Source organism: Schistocerca gregaria, chromosome 4, assembly GCF_023897955.1.
Source record: "Schistocerca gregaria isolate iqSchGreg1 chromosome 4, iqSchGreg1.2, whole genome shotgun sequence".
NCBI lineage: Eukaryota > Metazoa > Arthropoda > Insecta > Orthoptera > Acrididae > Schistocerca > Schistocerca gregaria.
In genome coordinates, this window is record NC_064923.1 from 731,568,035 (window position 1) to 731,587,132 (window position 19,098).

Here is a 19,098-nt window from a genome sequence, read left to right on the forward strand (position 1 = left end):
TTTCGGCTGTGGAACCTCCTAATAGCAAATTCCTGAAAACACTACATTAAACTTCGGGTAGACTTGGTGATAGGGGAGAACCCCATATCCACATTGTTCACTGGCCCAAAACATCTGCTGCACTGAATGTATGTGGTGGAGAGAGCTTGATGGAACACTTTCACCATCTATGGCTCTAAATTATGCACCAGTAATACCAATCAACCTTTAAGAGACACTAAGATGAGTATTGACAGTAAATCAAAGTTTACAAGTAGATCAACCTTTCTGCATAAGATGTTCTTCATTATTCTTTGTCTTCCATGCCTGCTAGTGTCTGTCTACATTTACACATTTCTCTTTAAGGGCTCACGTTGTGATAATGGAATGTATGGTCGATTTACTACACAACATAGGAAAATTCTCTTCCTGAAGAGCCCTTCAGCATTAACATCAAGTTTCAACGTGTGAAAAAGTACTATGCATATGTGAATATCATCCATTTGAAATCTGAAGGGACATACTAGGTCCTGTTAGGCACCCGATTTTATGACGGGAAAAACAAATATGGCTGCCTCAGAGAATATCTAAATTATGTGACTTTCAAATGCAACATTTCATAGACATTCGTCAGGCTAAAGAGAAGGAATCAGAATTTTCAGAGCTCCTGGAGAGGACAAAGGTCCAATGTGAAGCATCATTGTTTAAAAATCTTCTTATCAATTCTACACATTCATTCGTTTGCCTCAAACAGGTCTCCCAATATTACTGTTGTGAACAGTAGAAGACAGCAAAGGTGGTTGGTGGCCTGCTGCACAGGCTGTTGGGAAGTCAGGTACTGTACAACATTTTATGGTATGCCCACAGGCCCAGGAGCAGGCACCGTCCCAGGTGCCAGCATTCAACAGCCTGCAGAAGCTGCGGCGGTCGGTTTCTGGGGCACTGGGCGCGGCGCTCGGGTCACTGGGTCGTGACCTTGGCGCCAGCGATGACGAGGACGAGCTGGACCGTGGGCCGTGCCACGGCCAGAGGCCACCACTGGACGAGAACTGGCTGCTCAGCCGCAGCGTGCCGACCTCACTCAACGTGCACTCTGCCACGGTCAGCATGCCATCTCTCCCTACATGTTCTCTAGAATATTTTTGGGATGCACTGTTTTCAGTAAATGTACTAACTTCACTAAGTAAGATATTGGTCACTCCCTTAAAAGAGCACACTGGTCACTTTGGAGTTCTGCAGGCAGTGCAGAACTGGTGAGAGGCACTCATGTTGCCTTCCATCACTGACATAAGTTATGGCATTGAAATGGTTAAGTGCAGGTCATTCACCTTCTCAAGAAGAATAGTAGGATGGATATACATAATTATAGACTTATATAGCTGACATTGATCTGTTGTGGAATTATGCTCATATGTTATGCTGTTTTTGGAGAATGACTATGTCCCCAGTAAATATATCCTCAACGTGGATTCTGCAAGCAGAGAGCTAGTGAAACTCAGCTCTCTCTGTTTGTCACATAATTCAGAATATTGTACACATTGATACCCAGGATGGTGCCTTCAGGAAGGCATTTGCTAGAGTTCTGCATTGTCATTCATTGAAAAAAAAAAAGAGAGCTTACTGAATATTGGATCAAATTTTTGACTGTATGCAAAATTTGTTTGCATGTACAACTTGACACATTGCTCTTAATGGAAAGAATTGACAAAGATAATTTCAAGAGTATCCTAAGGATGTGTCACAGATGGTTACTGTTCACAATGTGTGTAAGTGATACATTGGATAACATCAGAAGCTCTGTGAGACTGTTTGCAGATGATGCATTTGTCCGTAAGAACATAGCAATGCCAGAAGACAGCAGCAAATTGCAGCAAGACCTGCAGAGGATCAGTGATTAGTGTGAAGATTGTCTGCTGATTCTGAACATAAATAAGCGTAATGTTTTGCATATAATAGACTACACAATTACTCTATTGGTGACAATACACTGGAAACAATAACTACTGTAAAATACCTAGGTCTAAAGTAGAATGACCATGTAAAGCAAATAGTAGGGACATTGGCACCTGCAGAATTTTTTTCAAGGTGGAGCAAGATTCAAATCTTACCATTTTTGATACAGCTGTTTCAGTGAGTTTAAAAATGTGTCAGTCAGCCCGAGAATTATGTCTGACAAGACGTACACAAAACTTATGTCTCAAAAGACTGATGACTGCCAGCCTACCATTTTTAAGGTAGATTACTTTAGTACTGAAACAAAAGGCATATAGCAATAGTATATCCAAAGTATATCTTTTTAGGTTACTAACATGAATATGGATGCAACCTTTTTGATTTGAGAATATCAACATACAGTCTCATATGAGCATGATCAAATCCAGCACACCCAAAAAGTCGTGAAATAAAACTAGAAAATAACCACAAACTGGAGAAACAGGGAATAAACTTTAAAACAGGCTAATTTAATGTTGATGCCATTTGTAAAACTTTGCTTATCAAACATTACTTCTGGTCACATTAATGAGTTTATTGCATTACTTTTGTGATTTCTATTTTTATTGTTGATTGGCATAACTGAAGTTGAACAAATTATATTTTGAAAGCATCATTTTTTGGGATTAGTAAGATAAACTGTGGCCTGTGGCTAATATGAGACTAGATGAATTTGCGAAATCTACCAAAACCATTATCAAATTGGCCAGTAGAATCAACTTTTAGCAGCCTCAGAGTGCACCAAGTTAAGCCTCACCTATGTGTTACATATTCTTGTGCAGCATGCCAACTGGAATGCAGAATTTGTAGCTCAGTGACTGCATTTGGCATTGCAGACTTTCAGAAGATCCCAGTCCTCGAGACTACATTTTTTCTGACTTTAAATTTTTCACATTTTCCCCTCCCTTCTAGTGCAAAAAATTGCAGTTTTCTTTTCTGAGTGATGTGTTAGGGAATAATGAACTATGGATTCACAGACTTACTGTATGTATGGCAGTGTTCTTCCAAGTGGACTACAATAGCTCAGACATGTAAAACTGAATGAGACTGCAAGCAGTCAGAAGTTTTCTTGTCCACTGAAAAATTATAAACTGCAGTTGTGATTCCACTGCACATCAGTGAGAGTTTTTTTATCCTTAAGGGGATTGGGGATGGATGCTTGTCAGTTATATTGCTGCTATGTTTATCACCACCAGTGACAGAATCCATGTGCGAGGGTGTTTGACCAGCTCCTTTCTGCGGCTTGGTAAAAGCTGAATGAGGACTCAACATAAAAAGAGTGAAGATATTATTTTGCACAGTCCTTTAAAGACTTGTATCCATACCGACTGCTAATTAGCACCAAGACTTTAGCACCATTGAGGAATAGACATAAATTACTGTTCGTGGCAACCAACAAAATCAAGGACACACTACAGTTTGTGACAATTGCAAATGCCCAAAAGGAGTGGTCTCAATCAGTTCAAAATAAGAGACTATGTAGAACAGTGGAGCCACAATAAATGATTACTATTGTGCAGAGATGGCATGTAAATAGGCCCAGCAGTGCTCTCTTCTGTGTGACCATACAGCTCAGTGTTATGCTATGCTCAGTCAGTGACCAAATTAAGTGTTTTTGAATGAATCCCACTTCAGCTTCTCCTGCAGCAATGGCTGTGTATTGTTAGATGCTACTATGGCGTACACAATCAGGCAGACTGCTTTTGGCTACAACATGCGATCTCATGTCCTGCCTACTGGTGGGAATCTGAATAGCAACTGTCTCATCAGGAAGGTTTTAGAGCCCGACACACTGCTACTGTCGCAGGCAGTTCCAAGGGCCATATTTCATCATAACAATACCTGAATAGGCGAAGAACGTCCAAGCCTTCTGTAAAGAAAGAATGGCACTACTGTATGTGTGGTCTTCATGTTCACTTGACATTTCACCCGTCAAACATGTATGGGATACGATCAGTTAGCAACTTGTTTGTTCTGATATTCCAGCAACCATTGTTGATGTTTTTTGGATGTGCTTGCAAACTGCGTGGAAGTGTGTTCTCTAGTAACATATCCAGATGCTAACACTATGCCATGATGTCCAGAGGCTCTGACTGCAGCATGTGGCAGCTTCACGCCATACTGAATTACAACAGTCAAAGTGCATGTACAGTTCTGTAATTATAAACATTTTTGTGTCTCATGTCTCTAATCTGCAGAATAAACTTAATCACTTGTCTACTTCTTAGTGGTGCAGTTCTCATGAAAAGTAGTGTATATAGTGGTTGCTTAAGTTGCAGTATTTGTCGTTGCAGTCGGCAGTGTTAAAGTTATAGTTTAGTGGAGTGGCAGGCAGTGACTTCTAGAAATTTGAGAAAACTCCGTAATGAACAAAGAGCCTGTAACCAGATTCCAGGCGTGAGCAAGTGCCTGCTCTGTCTCCACCCCCCCCCCCCCCTCCCCCATCCTCTTTCCCTTGCAGATGCTTATAACTATGAAAAGCAGATGCCAGGCTGAGGTTCACTGGGAGAATCATAAGAAAGAACAGGCTTAAAAAACAATTGTTCAGCTGATTTTTGAGTATTCATGATCAATGTGGTATCTTACCAAGTTGGACTAGTAGGAGAGAGATACAAGATCCAACAGAGAGTGGTGTGTTTTGCCACGGGATCATTTAGTCAGCATGAGAGCGCCACGGAGGTGCTCAATAAACTCTGGTCACAGGTGCTACAAGAGTGGTATTGTGCAACATGGAGAGGTCTCCTATTGAAATTCCAAGAGCGTATGTTCTGGGAAGAGTCAGGCAGCATATTACTTCCTCCCATATAAATCTCACAACATGACCATAAAGAGAAAATCTGAGAAATTAAAGTTAACTCAGAAGATTACGACAATCATTCTTCCCATGCACCATTTGGGAATTAGATTAGATTAGATGTACTTTTTGTTTCAATAGAGCCATATTGAGGATATCCTCCAAGGTGTAGAACATGTTGGAAAATAAGAATACACAATAAATACTTACAAAGAAAAAAAAGATGTGCTAATGCACGCTCCACAGATGCGATGTACAAACATAAAAAAAAGTTTTGCATCATCCCGGTTTCTAGAACTCCTGAAGATAGACATTGACTGTGGCTATTGTATCACAGAGACAGTCCCTCTGACTGTTCAGAGATGTCACTAAACCTGCCCAAAGATGTAAACAACCATGCACGAGCACAGCCTATTAGACAGATATGGTCTGACAGCTGATCAGTTCCAATCACTCCACCAGAAAGGAGGTACATGGCTCGTGTTGTGTGTAGTTCAACCACACCTAGATGGTCAATACTGTGGTTCAATTACATCCACATTGTAACTTTGTGTCAGGAAGGGCTCTCAACAAGGGAAGTGTCTCGGAGTGAACCAAAATGATGTTATTCAGACATGGAGGAGAGACACAGAGACAGAAACTGTTGATCACATGCCTCGCTCAGGCCGCCCAAGGGCTATTACCACAGTGGATGACCGCTACCTACAGATTATGGCTCAAAGGAACCCTGACAGCAATGCCACCATTTTGAATAATGCTTTTCATGCAGCCACAGGATGTCGAGTTATGACTCAAACTGTGCACAATAGGCTGCATGATGCGCAACTTCACTCCCAATGTCCAAGGCGGGGCCCATCTTTGCAACCATGACACCATGCAGTGTGGTACAGATGGGCTCAACAACATGCCAAATGGACCACTCAGGATTGGCATCAAGTTCTCTTCACCGCTGTGTGTTGCATATGCCTTCAACCTGACAATTGTCGGAGACGTGTTTGGAGGCAACCCAGTTAGGCTGAATGCCTTAGACACACTGTCCAGTGGGGCCGACGTATGCTGCTGGTGGTCATAGAAAGCGCCGTAACAGTTGTATGATACATGAATGCCATCCTCTGACCGATAGTGCAACCATCTTCATGGACGACAGTTCAAGCCCACATCATGCACATCTTGTGAATGACTTCCTTCAGGATAATGACATAACTCGACTAGATTGTCCAGCATGTTCTCTAGACAAGAAGCCTATCGAACACGATTGAAAAGGGCTGTTTATGCACGATATGACCCACCAACCACTCTGAGGGATCTATGCCGAATCACTGTTGAGGAGCAGGACAATGCGGACCAACAGTGCTTTGATGAACTTGTAGATAGTATGCCATGACGAATACAGGCATGCATCAATTCAAGAGGCCATGCTACTAGGTATTAGAGGTACCAGTGTGTACAGCAATCTGGACCACCACCTCTGAAGGTCTCGCTGTATCGTGGTACAACATGCAATGTGTGGTTTTCATGAACAATAAAAAGGGCAGAAATGATGTTTATGTTGATCTCTACTCCAATTTTCTGTACAAGTTCCGGAACTCTCAGAACTGAGGTGATGCAAAACTTTTTTTGATGTGTGTAAATAGAATGAGCAAGGAGGGAAAACAAATGTGTTACCAGAAATATCCCCGCCACACACCATAAAGTGGTTTGTGGGATATAGATATGTACATGTGTTTATCGGTTGTACTGAATCAGTAGCATAAAGTAGGTTGATTTGGAGATGTGGTAGAATGACAGAAAAGTATTGTCATGTTTGGATGTGCCCATGACCACATTGGGAATGAAGCTGGCTGATTTTCGGGCATATTGAAACAGACTGTCCAGGGTGTCTACAAGAAATGGTATAGTACTCACAGCCATGTAGCACAGCATAAGAATGGTTGTTGTAAATAGACCCAGTCTGACAGCAACTGGAGACAAGCAATACACTTTGACAGTAAAAGTTGATTTCAAACACAACAGGAATTTCTGTTGTCAGCAAATGCAGGTACACCTCAACTAGTTTTCAAGAATACATTGTGAAGGAAACTGCATGCAGTGGACATTTGGAAGTGAATACCTCACAAAAGGCTACCAATCACAGCAGCACAAAAGCTGCACTTCTGCAATTTACTTAACAACATATAAACTGGACAGTAACTTAATGAAAATGTAATCTACCCCCTCCTTCCTACTTCCAGCTATTGTCCACATTAAAGTCTTTTATGAAGATTTAAGAGGAGCAAAGATTACAATAAATCTTCTGGTTTATTTAGCTTTTCATGTAGAGTTGGCACCTGTTGTTCTTGTCTAGGGGTCTGATTCTTGAAGCTGAAAACGTCACATTTTAGGTGTTTTGTTTTTGTTTTTACGTTGATATATGTTCTCATATTTTAGTATATAATACAGTCTTTTGATTTTTCACGTTAACAAATTTAAAATTACATTGTTTGCAAAACATAAAAAATACATCCGATCACATCAGAGGAATGCTTGTGACTCTCTCATTGCGTGGAAATAACCAAATTGCAAAGGGCTTATAATTTTTCGTGACAAATTTAATTTCTATTAATTTTCATTATTATTTCATAAATGAATCCAGACAAAAATATAGCAAACAGTACAGGATAGCGTAATTAATAATAGAATGATAAAGTGTGCCATTAATTCATAATTTCAAATGTTTCTAAAAAAATAATTTTAACTGTGTATTCAGAACTAGTACTTATTGATTATAACATCAAAACTAAAGTATTTTATAAAGTAATTCCTTTTTATAAATTTTAGCTTGAAATATAACATACTGTGCATAAAATTATATGAAAGCTTTCAGGAAGCAACTGAGATAATATTGACCTGTCCAAAATTCTAAAAATAATACCGTTGAGAAATAACAATGCTACAGCATTATGTCCCATTACAAGGCAAATGGTGTGGTCTGACAAGTCATGATTTTCCTGGTTTCAAATGATATGGGGGCCAAGTGCTGCAGCAGTGCAATGAGGCATTTAAACTGCAATGTGTGGAGGGTGCAGTTCAGGCTGGAGGTCATTCTGTGATGTTTTCTGTGCTATAGCTTGGACATGCTCTTTTCATGTTACCATGAAAATGAATTGGGGTGAAACTCTCTGGCAGATTAAAATTGTGTGCCAGACCAGGGCCTGACCCTGGAAAATTTGTCACTCTTGAGCTCAGATGTTTAGTTAAATGTTCTCACTGAATAAGTACTGCCAATTTTTCTGCATGACAATATACTATGGAAACTCTCATCTTCCAGGATGACAGTCACATTCACAGGGATGTACACATACATTCCCGGTTCAATGAGCACTCAAACACACTGCTACATGTCCCCTGGGCCACTAATTTATCCTGTTGCAATCCCAAAGAAATGTCTGGGACTACTTAGAACAGCTGCTGATACGTAGTGTCCCAGCAGTATGGTAGCTCTGAAGAATCTGATCATCAATGAGTGGCTCTAGGTGGATATGGCATACCTGGAGAATGTTGTTGACCCATCTCGTCACTGAACTGAGGCCATTACAGAAACCAGAGTTGGTGTTATGCAGTATTTGCGTGATTTCTCTTGAGGGTGACTAATTTTTTGCCTGGTGCACTTATGACCAAATTATCCAGTGAGTAAAACATCCTTGAATTGTGATTCTGGATGTCTAACAATATACAAGGGGATACCCAAAAGAAACCAAACTTTCTTTTTTTTTTTTTTTTTGCTGGGCAGAGCTTTTATAGTACTATATTTTGCTGCTAGGAGCATGTAGAGCCTCTCAATGAAGAAAGTCAGGAATAGTTTCAGCAAAGTTTATAGTGACACTGTTTTTTTGTTATTATTGTTTATGTAATAGCTTATTTTCATGAACATCATGCAGTAGTGAAATTCTGCTTTTTGATCAGAGAAAGTGGAAGAGAAACTCTTGAAATGATAGAAACAATGTACAAGGTTGATGCTATGTGGAACACTCAAATGTTTGAGGGTTTTCCCATTTCAAAAATGATGAAATATCAGTTGATGACAAACCTCATTCTGGTTGTTCTTCCATGACCTGAATATATAAAAATGTTGAAAAAATCTACATCTACACTCTACAAACCATTATGAGGTGAATGGTAGAGTGTATGTCACTTTGTACCAGTTATTAGTGTTTCTTGCTGTTCCATTCACAAATGGAGCATTGGAAGAATGATCATTTGAAAGCCTCTGTGCATGCAGTAATTATTCCAATCTGATGCTCATGATCCTTGCATGAGGGATACATAGGGGTTGTAGTATATCTCTCCCCCACCATCAGTGAAAACATGTGGTTCCTGAAGAGGGGCGGCAGCTTTTTCAGTAGTTGCAAGGGCAACAGACTGAATGATTGTCTGGTCTGGTCTTGTAACACCAACCAAAACAACCTTGCTGTGCTGGTACTGCAAATGGCTGAAAGCAAGGGGAAACTACAGCCATAATTCTTCCTGAGGGCATGAAGCTCTACTCTGTGGTTAAATGATGATGCCATCCTCTTGGGCGAAATATTCCAGGGGTAAAATAGTCCTCCATTCGGATCTCCTGGCAGAGACTACTCAGGAGGATGTCGCTATTTGGAGAAACAAAACTGGCGTTCTATTGATTGGAGTGTGAAATGTCACATCCCTTAATCAGGCAGGTAGGTTAGAAAATTTAAAAAGGGAAATGGGTAGGTTAAAGCTAGATATAGTGGAAATTAGTGAAGTTCGGTGGCAAGAGGAACAGGACTTCTGGTCAGATGAATACAGGGGTATAAATACAAAATCAAATAGGGGCAACAGATGAGTAGATTTAATAATGAATAACAAACTGGGAACATGGGTAAGCCACTACAAACAGCATAGTGTACCCATTATTGTAGCCAAGTTAGACACAAAGTCCACACCCATCACAGTATTACAAGTTATATGCCAACTAGCTCCATAATGAGGAGGAGACTGAGGAAATGTATGGTGAGATAAAAGAAATTATTCAGATAGTTATGGGAGATGAAAACTTAATAGTCATGAGGGACTGGAATTTGATAGTAGGAAAAGGATGAGAGGGAAAAGTAGTAGATGATTGTGGACTGGGGGAAGGGAATGAAAGAGCAAGCCGACTGATAGAATTTTGCACAGAGCATAATTTAGTCACAGCTAACACATGGTTTAAGAATCATGAAAGAAGATTGTATATGTAGAAGAGACTTGGAGACACCAGAAGGTTTCAGATTGTTTATACAGTATAACGATAAGACAGAGATTTAGGAACCAGGTTTTAAACTGTAAGATATTTCCAGGGGCACATGTGGACTCTGTCTACAATTTATTGGTAATAAACTGCAGATTAAAACTGAAGAAACTGAAAAAAAGCAGGAATTTAAGGAGATGGGACCTGGATGAACTGAAAGAACTGGAGGTTGTAGAGAGTTTCAGAGGGAGCATTAGGGAATGACTGACAAGAACAGGGGAAAGGAATACAGTAGAAGAAAACTGAGTAGCTTTGAGAGATGAAATAGTGGAGGCAGCAGAGGACCAAGTAGATAAAAAGATGAGGGCTAGTAGAAATCCTTGGGCAGTACAAGAGCTACTGAATTTAATCAATGAAAGGAGAAAATGTAAAAATGCAATACATGAGGCAGGTGGAAGGGAATACAAATATCTAAAAAATGAATTCAACAGGATGTGTAAAATGGGCAAGCAGGAATGGCTAGAGATGAAATGTTAGGATGTAATAGCATATATCACTAGTGGTAAGACAGATGTTGCTTACAGGAAAATTAAAGAGACCTTTGGAGAAAAGAGTACTGCTTGTATGAATATCAAGAACTCAGATGGAAAACCAGTCCTCAGCAAAGAAAGGAAAACAGAAAGATGGAAGGAGTATGTAGATGGTATATACCAAGGGAGATGTACTTCAGGACAACATTATGGAAATGGAAGAGGATATAGATGAAGATGAGAAGGGAGATATGATGCCGCATGAAGAATTTCACAAAGAACTGAAAGACTTAAGTAAAAACAAATCTCAGGGAGTAGACAACATTCTGATAGAGTTACTGATAGCCTTGGGAGAGCCAGCCATGACAAAACTCTTCCATCTGTTGAGCAAGATGTATGAGACAGGTGAAATACCCACAGGCTTCAAGAAGAATACACTAACTCCAATCGCAAAGAAAGCAGGTGCTGACAGGTGTGAAAATTACCAAATTATCAGTTTAACATGTCACGGCTGCAAAATACTAACACAAATCCTTTACAGAAGAATGGAAAATCTGTTAGAAGCTGACGTCGGGAAAGATAAATTTGGATTCTGGAGAAATGTAGGAATACACAAGTCAATATTGACCCTATGACTTCTCATAGAAGATAGGATAAGGAAAGATAAAACAATGTTCATAGCATATGTAGACTTTAGAAAGCTTTTGACGATGTTGACTGGAATACTCTCTTCCAAATTCTAAAGGTGGTAGGGGTAAAATACAGGGAGTAAAAGGATATTTTACAATCTGTGCAGAAACCAGAAGGCAGTTATAAGAGTTGATGGGTATGAAAGGGAAGCAGTGGTCGAGAAGGGAGTGAGACAGAGTTGTAGACAATCCTCAATGTTACTCATTCCGTATATTGAGCAAGAAGTAAAGGAAAAAACAGAAAAATTTCTGGTTGGAATTAAAGTCCACGAAGAAGAAATAAAAACTTTCAGGTTCGACGGTGACACTGTAATTCTTCCAGAGACAGCAAAGGACTTGGATGAGCAGCTGAATGGAATAGACAGTATCTTGAAAGGAGGACGTAAGATGAACATCAGCAAAAGCAAAATGAGGATAATGGAATGTAGTTGAATTAAATCTGGTGATGCTGAGGAAATTAGATTAGGAAATGAGACACTTAAAGTAATAGGTGAATTTTGTTATTTGGGAAGCAAAATAACTGATGATGGTCAAAGCAGGGTGGATAAAAAATGTAGACTGGCAATGGGAAGAAAAGCATTTCTGAAGAAGAGAAATTTATTAACATCAAGTATAGAATTAATTCTCAGGAAGTTCTTTCTGAAAGTATTTGTATGGAGTGTAGCCATGTATGGAAGGCCGGCCGCGGTGGTCTCGCGGTTCTAGGCGCGCAGTCCGGAACCGTGCCACTGCTACGGTCGCAGGTTCGAATCCTGCCTTGGGCATGGATGTGTGTGATGTCCTTAGGTTAGTTAGGTTTAATTAGTTCCAAGTTCTAGGGGACTAATGACCACAGCAGTTGAGTCCCATAGTGCTCAGAGCCATTTGAACCATGTATGGAAGTGAAACATGGACAGTAAACAATTTAGACAAAAAGAAAATAGAAGCTTTTGAGATGTGCTACTACAGAAGTATGCTGAAGATTAGATGGATAGATCACATAACTAATGAGGAGGTAGTGAACAGAATTGGGGAGAACAGAAATTTGTGGTATAACCTGACTAAAAGAAGGGACCGGTTGATAGGACATGTTCTGAGGTACAAAGTTCTCACCAGTTTAGTATGGAGGGAAGCATGGGGCTGAAAATTGTAGAAGGAGACCAAGAGATTAATATAATAAGCAGATTCAGAAGGATGTAGGTTGCAGTACTCACTCGGAGATGAAGGGGCTTGCATAGGATAGGGTAGTACGGAGAGCTGCATCAAACCAGCCTATGGACTGAAGACCACCATTACCACACCACCACCACCACCACAACAACAACAACAACAACAACAACAGTATACACCCAGAGTAATCATTTACAGCCAGTTCTTGAAACTTCATTAGTAGACTTTCTCAGTACACTTTATGTCTCTCTTCAAGAGTCTGCCATTTCAGTTCCTTCAGTGTTTTTGTGACACTCTCCCATGGATTAAACAAACCCATGATCATTCATGCTGCTTTTCTCTGTATATGTTCAATATCCCCTATCTGCACACTTGAGAAATATTCTAGGATGGGCCCCACAAGTGATTTGTAAGCAATCTTTTTAGCACGCTGATTGCACTTCCCAGTATTCTGTCAATAAACCGATGTCTACCACCTGCTTTACCATGACTGAATCTGTGTGATGATGCAATTTCATACACCTACAAAGTGTTACACCCAGGTATGTTTGTGAGTTGGCTGATTCCAATAGTGACTTGTTAATATTATGGTCATAGGATAATACATTTTTTCATTTTGAAAAATGCACCATTTTACATTTCTGAACATTTAGAGCAAGTTCTCAATTTCTGCATCAAATTGAAGTCTTATCAAGGTCTGACTGAATATTTATACAGCTTCTCTCAGATATTCATGCAATCTTCAACTAAGATCGATGACAGGCCATTGAAGAAATTGTGGAGCTGTCAGGAGTGACTTGGAGTTCAGTGCACTGAACTGTGACAGAAGATTTGGGAATGAAAAAGGTGGCCGCCAAATTTGTGTCATGACTGCTGACTGATGAATAAAAACAAGGTGGTGTGGAAGCATGCTATGCTTTGAAAGAAGAGTCCCAAAATGATCTAAACCTTTTTCAAAAGTTATCACAGGTGGTGAAACTTGGTGCTAAATCAAAGCAATGATGAAGCTAGTGAAAGAGTTAAGGTTTACTTCATCCCAAGAAAGCTCATCAAGTGAAATCAAACATAAGACAATGCGCATTTGTTTTTTCGATGCGAGACAAGTCGTCCTTTCAGAGTTCATTCTGCAGGGTCAGACAGTTAAACAGGCTTTCTACTTGGAAGTTTTGAAAAGATTGTGCAATATGTGCAATATTGTGTAGCAGACGTGGCTTGATTTGTGGCAGTCAGATGACCGGTTTTTCCATCGTGATAATGCCCCTGGTTCACAGAGCTCCAGCTGTGCATGAATTCTTGACCAAAACAGGTATGAAGCATGTTTCTCACCCCCTATACTCACCTGATCTTGGCCTGTGCATCTTTTTTTTATTGCCTAGAATGAAAAGAGACATGAAAGGAAAACACTTTGCTGATGTTGCTGAGGTGAAGAAGAAAAAATGACAGATGTGCTGTCAAGTATCACAAAAGATAAATATAAACAATGTTTTGAAAAATGGAATAAGAGAGTAGATGAATGTATTAGTGCAAGTGGAGAGTACTTTGAAGGAGATTGAAGGTTGGTGTCTAAAATGTGAATAAATAAGTTAAAAAGGAATAAGTTCAGTTTCTCTTCGGTACACCCTTGTATGCATTATGGCCATCACGACATCTTCATTACACTCAGTATTTTCCAGCTATAAATATCTTTTGGTGTTGATGGAAGCTACAGGGTGCTAAATCTAATGACCAGTATGGGAATACCTATCATTCTTACCTCAGAACCCTCAGTATTGTAGCTGCCATAAAACTTTTGTTAGTAAATGTGTTCTTGTGGTACTTTTTCTACTACTTAGGTCTCTTCTGACATATTTACTTCCCATGTTAACATACTGGTGAGAAAAATAAGTCCCTCTTTTTCAAATGCTTAAAATAATCTGAGAAAAGAAATTCGTTTTCACATTTGCTTTATGTCAGCATTCTGCAAATGTGAAACCCATTTTACATGATTTTTTTTATAGTTGAATCTTTATGTATTTTTTTCTGAAATGTCTATGACATTAGCCTTTATTGTCAGACTCCTAGTATCATATTGTACTGTTTCTTTTGTTTTTGTCAGCAGACAAAGTTTTTTCATATCTTTCTTGTGTTCAATCTTAAAGAGAAATACAACCACCTTTGAAATTTCAGCTGTTTGATTTGAAGGAGCAAGATCTTTAGAAGCCTTCAGCAACTCTTAATGAACTTCCACTGGTGATGAACCATTAAAAACATGTATTATTTTTGTTTGTTCTGGCAATACACACAGTGTGAATTGCATACTTTAAAAATCTGTATAAATAAACCTGTTTCATATGTTAAGGTGACACTAGGATAAGGTTTTTTTTTTTGTTAACATGTACCACCATCATATTTAAAATAACATTTCATTTGTGTTAGTGATACCTCTTCACCTTATCCTCTCCAGAATTCTCACATCTTTCATGTCCCTGATTCAGTGGTATAAACTCGTTCTTGAGTCTTGCATCCCTTTGTCAAGGAGAGCAGCTTCTGTTATGGGATTGCTGGAATCTACAAACATACCTCAGACGTGCACAATGTGAGACCGTGCCAGAAAATGCCCTGGCTGCAGATTTCCAATGTTATCCTTAATTTTCTGCTACATGGACCCTATAAAAAGGAATGAATCACCAGTAAAAATTGTGTGCTGCAGAACCAATAGTGATTGCTATGCCTTAGCTCTTCCAGACAGGCATTTTAGGTTACGTGTATATCTGTATGACTACCAATGCTTTTACACCCATATTCAGTCACCAAATTACAGAGATGTCTGAAGCACTGTCCCTTGTTTTGGCATACCTGTGTCTGCCCTCTATGTTCTTCAGTTCCTGCAAAAATGATTATATGTCTATCAGTGGAGGCCAACAGGGGAGAAATACAATAAACTCTGTTTTCGATGGGTACCTATTAAATTCTACATCTGGCTTAATATCACCTGCAATGTAGTGATGTTGCCTTTAAAAATATTTAAAAGTAAATTTTCATTCAAAGCCAGTCCTTTAAAAACCTGTTTATCAAGCCAGATTTCATCTCACCACAATATGATACACAGTCTAGCTGTTCTGCCCTTGAAATCTTCTGCAGAGTCCTCCAGCAGATTGGCTTTCCAGCTCTTTATATTTTTGGCAGTGTTCCTCCTTGACAAGTACTTTATAAAAGCATTACTGTAGTGACTATGCAGTCACCAGCCGCACACCCCTTCACTAACAAATTCAGAAGAGTGCCTAGGAATCACTTTCAGAAGTGTACTTATAACTTGCCTTATCCAATGTCTTATGCAAAAGATGCTTTTGTAAACAACAGGACCAATAAATGCAATCAGAATCTATTCAGTTCCTGCAACTGCATCATAAGTATCTGAAAGCTTGATTAATGACTATATTATTGTTGCCAGTGTCAGCAGATGAGTAGTTGACGTTTTGAACTTCTGTGTCAAGCTCATATGTTCAAACCAAGCTAAAATAGGATTTTAATTTTTTTAAAGACTCAAAAATCCACTGTAACCAGTGACCTGTTGTGGTACTATTATACAGAGTGTACATAAAGTTTGGGAACACTTTCAATTATTTATTGCTCATAACCAAACATTGTACAGATATCGTACATATGTCATTTTGAAGAGAAACCGTGAATTTTTTTTTCATGCATTCCGCCACAGCACAGTTTTGTAATTTGCCAATAGTCAGCACTAGTCAAAACATGGCGAGTTCAGGTGCGGAGCAATGTTTCTGTGTGTTGGAGTTCGACAAAAACAAGTGTACTACAGCTGTTCAGCAGATGTTTAGAACCGAGTATGGTAAGAAGCCAACAACAAGGAAGGCCATTTACCACTGGAACAACAATTCGTTATGATGGGTTGCTTGTGCCCAGCAAAGAGAAGCAGACATCCCAGTGTGAGTGAAGTGAATGTGGAGCGCATATGAGAGGCATTCGTGACAAGTCCAAAGAAATCGGTGCATCGTGCATCCCGTGAACTTAAAAATGGCTCCAATTGGATTCTCCATTCAACTTTCAGCAGGATGGGGCTCCACCGCGTTTTCATCGTAAAGTTCACCGGTACCTGAACACGGAGCTGCTGCATCAGTGGATCGGCTGTACTATAGAAGGCGACAGCTGTTTCATGAAATGGCTTCCCCAATCGCCAGATCTCACTCCATGTGACTTTTTTCTGTGAGGACACATTAAATATCTGGTGTATATACCGCCTGTACCACATGATGCAGCAGAGCTCCAGGAGAGAATACAGGAAGCGACTGCCATACTCGACGATGCCATGCTGGGACGAGTATGGCAAGAATTCGATTACGGTATTGACATCTGCCAGGTCACTCATGGTTCGCATATTGACTGTTTGTAAAAAGAGCTTTCAAAATGCATTATATATGACATCTGTACAATGTTTAGGTCTTGTGCAATAAATAATTGAAAGTGTTCCTGGACTTTATGTACACCCTGTATAATAGTGTCACTATTAAATACATAGGAAATGAAGACATTGATTTTACGAGTCTCTAAGTTTCTATCTTCAAAGATACTTTTCAGTATCCCCCTCTCTCCTCCCTACCTAACCCCTCTGTCCCCCCAAACACACACACACACACACACACTACTTGACTCTTCTCATTGACCAGTGACTTGCTTGTCGCTTGTCTACAGGCGGGCTACCCCAAGTGGTCGCTCAGCAGCCCATCGTCTGGGGAGCGGGAGGCAGTGCCTTTCTCGTACCTGCCATCTGGTGGCCATGTCATGTACCTGCCAGACGGTGATGTGGACGTGGAGCCCCCGCTGCCTCCCAGGGGCCGTGCCCGGCAGCGACAGGGCCCCCTGTGGGATGCTGCACCTCTCTCCAAGTCTTGTGGTGACATCTCGGCCTGTGAAATGAGACAGGTAGCCCTCTGCTAGCCTGCACCTTTTTGTTTTTCTCTCATTCTACTCTGTGCTTCTCTGTCACAGTCATTGTAATTTCAAATTCCGCCAGTCATGGTACTGGGCTACTATCTGCAGTTTGAATCCCCTTCTGGGGACCCTGCTTCATATTCTACCTACCCTGTGCTATTGCACAGTCAGCTGCAGCCTTGAAAGTGCATATAAGTTTGTACTGTGAGCACCTCTCTGTGTCTCTTCAGCCAACGATTTACTTTGTAGTGAAATCTAGGACATATCATTGTTTATAGACACTAATTTGATTTGTAATTTGGTTTCATGATATTTTACTGTGTCCATTCCTTCCTTTTTAAACTAATTATCTGATGATTACTTGGTGAAACATGAAACCTGGTGAAACATGAAACCTGGTAATGATACCAGGCCTGAGGCTAAAATATAATTTAAAAAATGTAAAAATGAGATTAAAGCATATGCATCACCTGAAGTGATGTGGGAAGAACACAGAAAAATTGAAATCAAATCAATGTCTGTACTCAAATGTATGTACTAGATTTTGCTACACAGTAACTAGTCAACTGAAGACATCCAGAGAGGTGTTCAGGGTGTAAACACGTATGTGATCTCAAGGCTGCAGCTGACTGTGTAACACTACAGTTTCGGCAACTCTTAGATAGCAGGTCTATTAATAATAATATTGAAAATGTAAAGCTGATTGCAAGAGAAGGCCTTCTCAAAGTGAAAACTACTAAAAACATAACTGAATTACTGGTTTCGATCAACTAGATGTTCACTAGAAGGAGGACAGACAATGCCCACCTGCTGGTGCAATTAGTAAACTAGTATTTCGCAGTCACAAGTATTATAATAAACTCCAATATGATATACTAATAAATTGAGGTACTATTAAACAAGTGGAAACTGACAGAAAAAGCACCGACAACCCCCCCCCCCCCCCCCCCCCCCCGCCCGCAAAAAAAATAAATAAATAAATAAAATAAATCTGAAGACACTTTGAAAAAGGCTTTGTTATAGGAATCACTTTGTTCTCCTAACAGCTCGTTTTCCAGCAAGTCGTAGAAGGGGAGATGTGGAGATGATGAGTCAATTTTTCTGCAATCTGTCTAAGTGGATCCTGATTCGAACCTGATGTGCTGGCTTAAGGGCTTGCTGCTTTCCTGCAATGGCAGCTGCCATCATCTCTTGTCGGAAACAAACTTGTGATAGCTGCTGGTGAGGAAGCGGCACTTTCCAGGGGAGTGCCATTAGTGGGAATTATTGAATGGAAATATCTACATTCTGCTGCTAAGACTTATTTAGTGAAAAGTCTCAGTCTTAAAACAATTTTGTGGAGCTCAGAAAATTGGAAGTCAACAAGTGACTATTGGAAGATACAGGATGACTGAACATAATTTCTGTTTCATGCTATGAACAACAGTTTTCTATGAAAGTTCATGCAGATGAGTGGGAAAAACAAACCTGCAGTGTTCACACACAGTGTTAGTGGGTGATGTTCGACACAGTTTTTTATTCCTTGCTCCATTTTTGAGTGGAACAGGCAGGAAAATGACTAGCTGTGGTATAAGGTACCCTCCACCATGCAATGTATGGTGACTTGTGTAGTATGTGTATAGCTGTAGACACCTCTTATTGGCGTAGGAGGCAAGTTTTGACCTCTCTGGGATGGAATTGCGTCTTTAACATTTCTGAAATCATTAGTTAGTGATCAATGAAGTTATTTTTCCAATACAGTAAGCCTACAAGAATTCACTAGTGTTTCCATAAACTGGCATGGAATTCTGTTTAGTAATTTTCTGGTTA

The 19,098-nt window shown here is 39.9% G+C and overlaps 1 protein-coding gene across 6 annotated transcripts in view; it reads left to right on the forward strand.

Annotated features, from left to right (window-relative positions):
* LOC126266913 (serine/arginine repetitive matrix protein 1-like) overlaps positions 1 to 19,098 on the forward strand; it is a 221,392-nt gene that overhangs the window by 149,347 nt on the left and 52,947 nt on the right. For 5 of the 6 annotated variants that reach the window (XR_007548944.1, XM_049971593.1, XM_049971594.1 and 2 more), the window contains 2 exons: positions 847 to 1,080; positions 17,050 to 17,280. Coding sequence is in view for 5 of the 6 variants with exons in the window: in XM_049971593.1 (XP_049827550.1) it covers positions 847 to 1,080; positions 17,050 to 17,280 (465 nt within the window). In the remaining variant the exon portion in view is untranslated. The remainder of the gene's footprint in view (positions 1 to 846; positions 1,081 to 17,049; positions 17,281 to 19,098) is intronic. The other variant, XM_049971598.1, reaches the window with a different exon arrangement.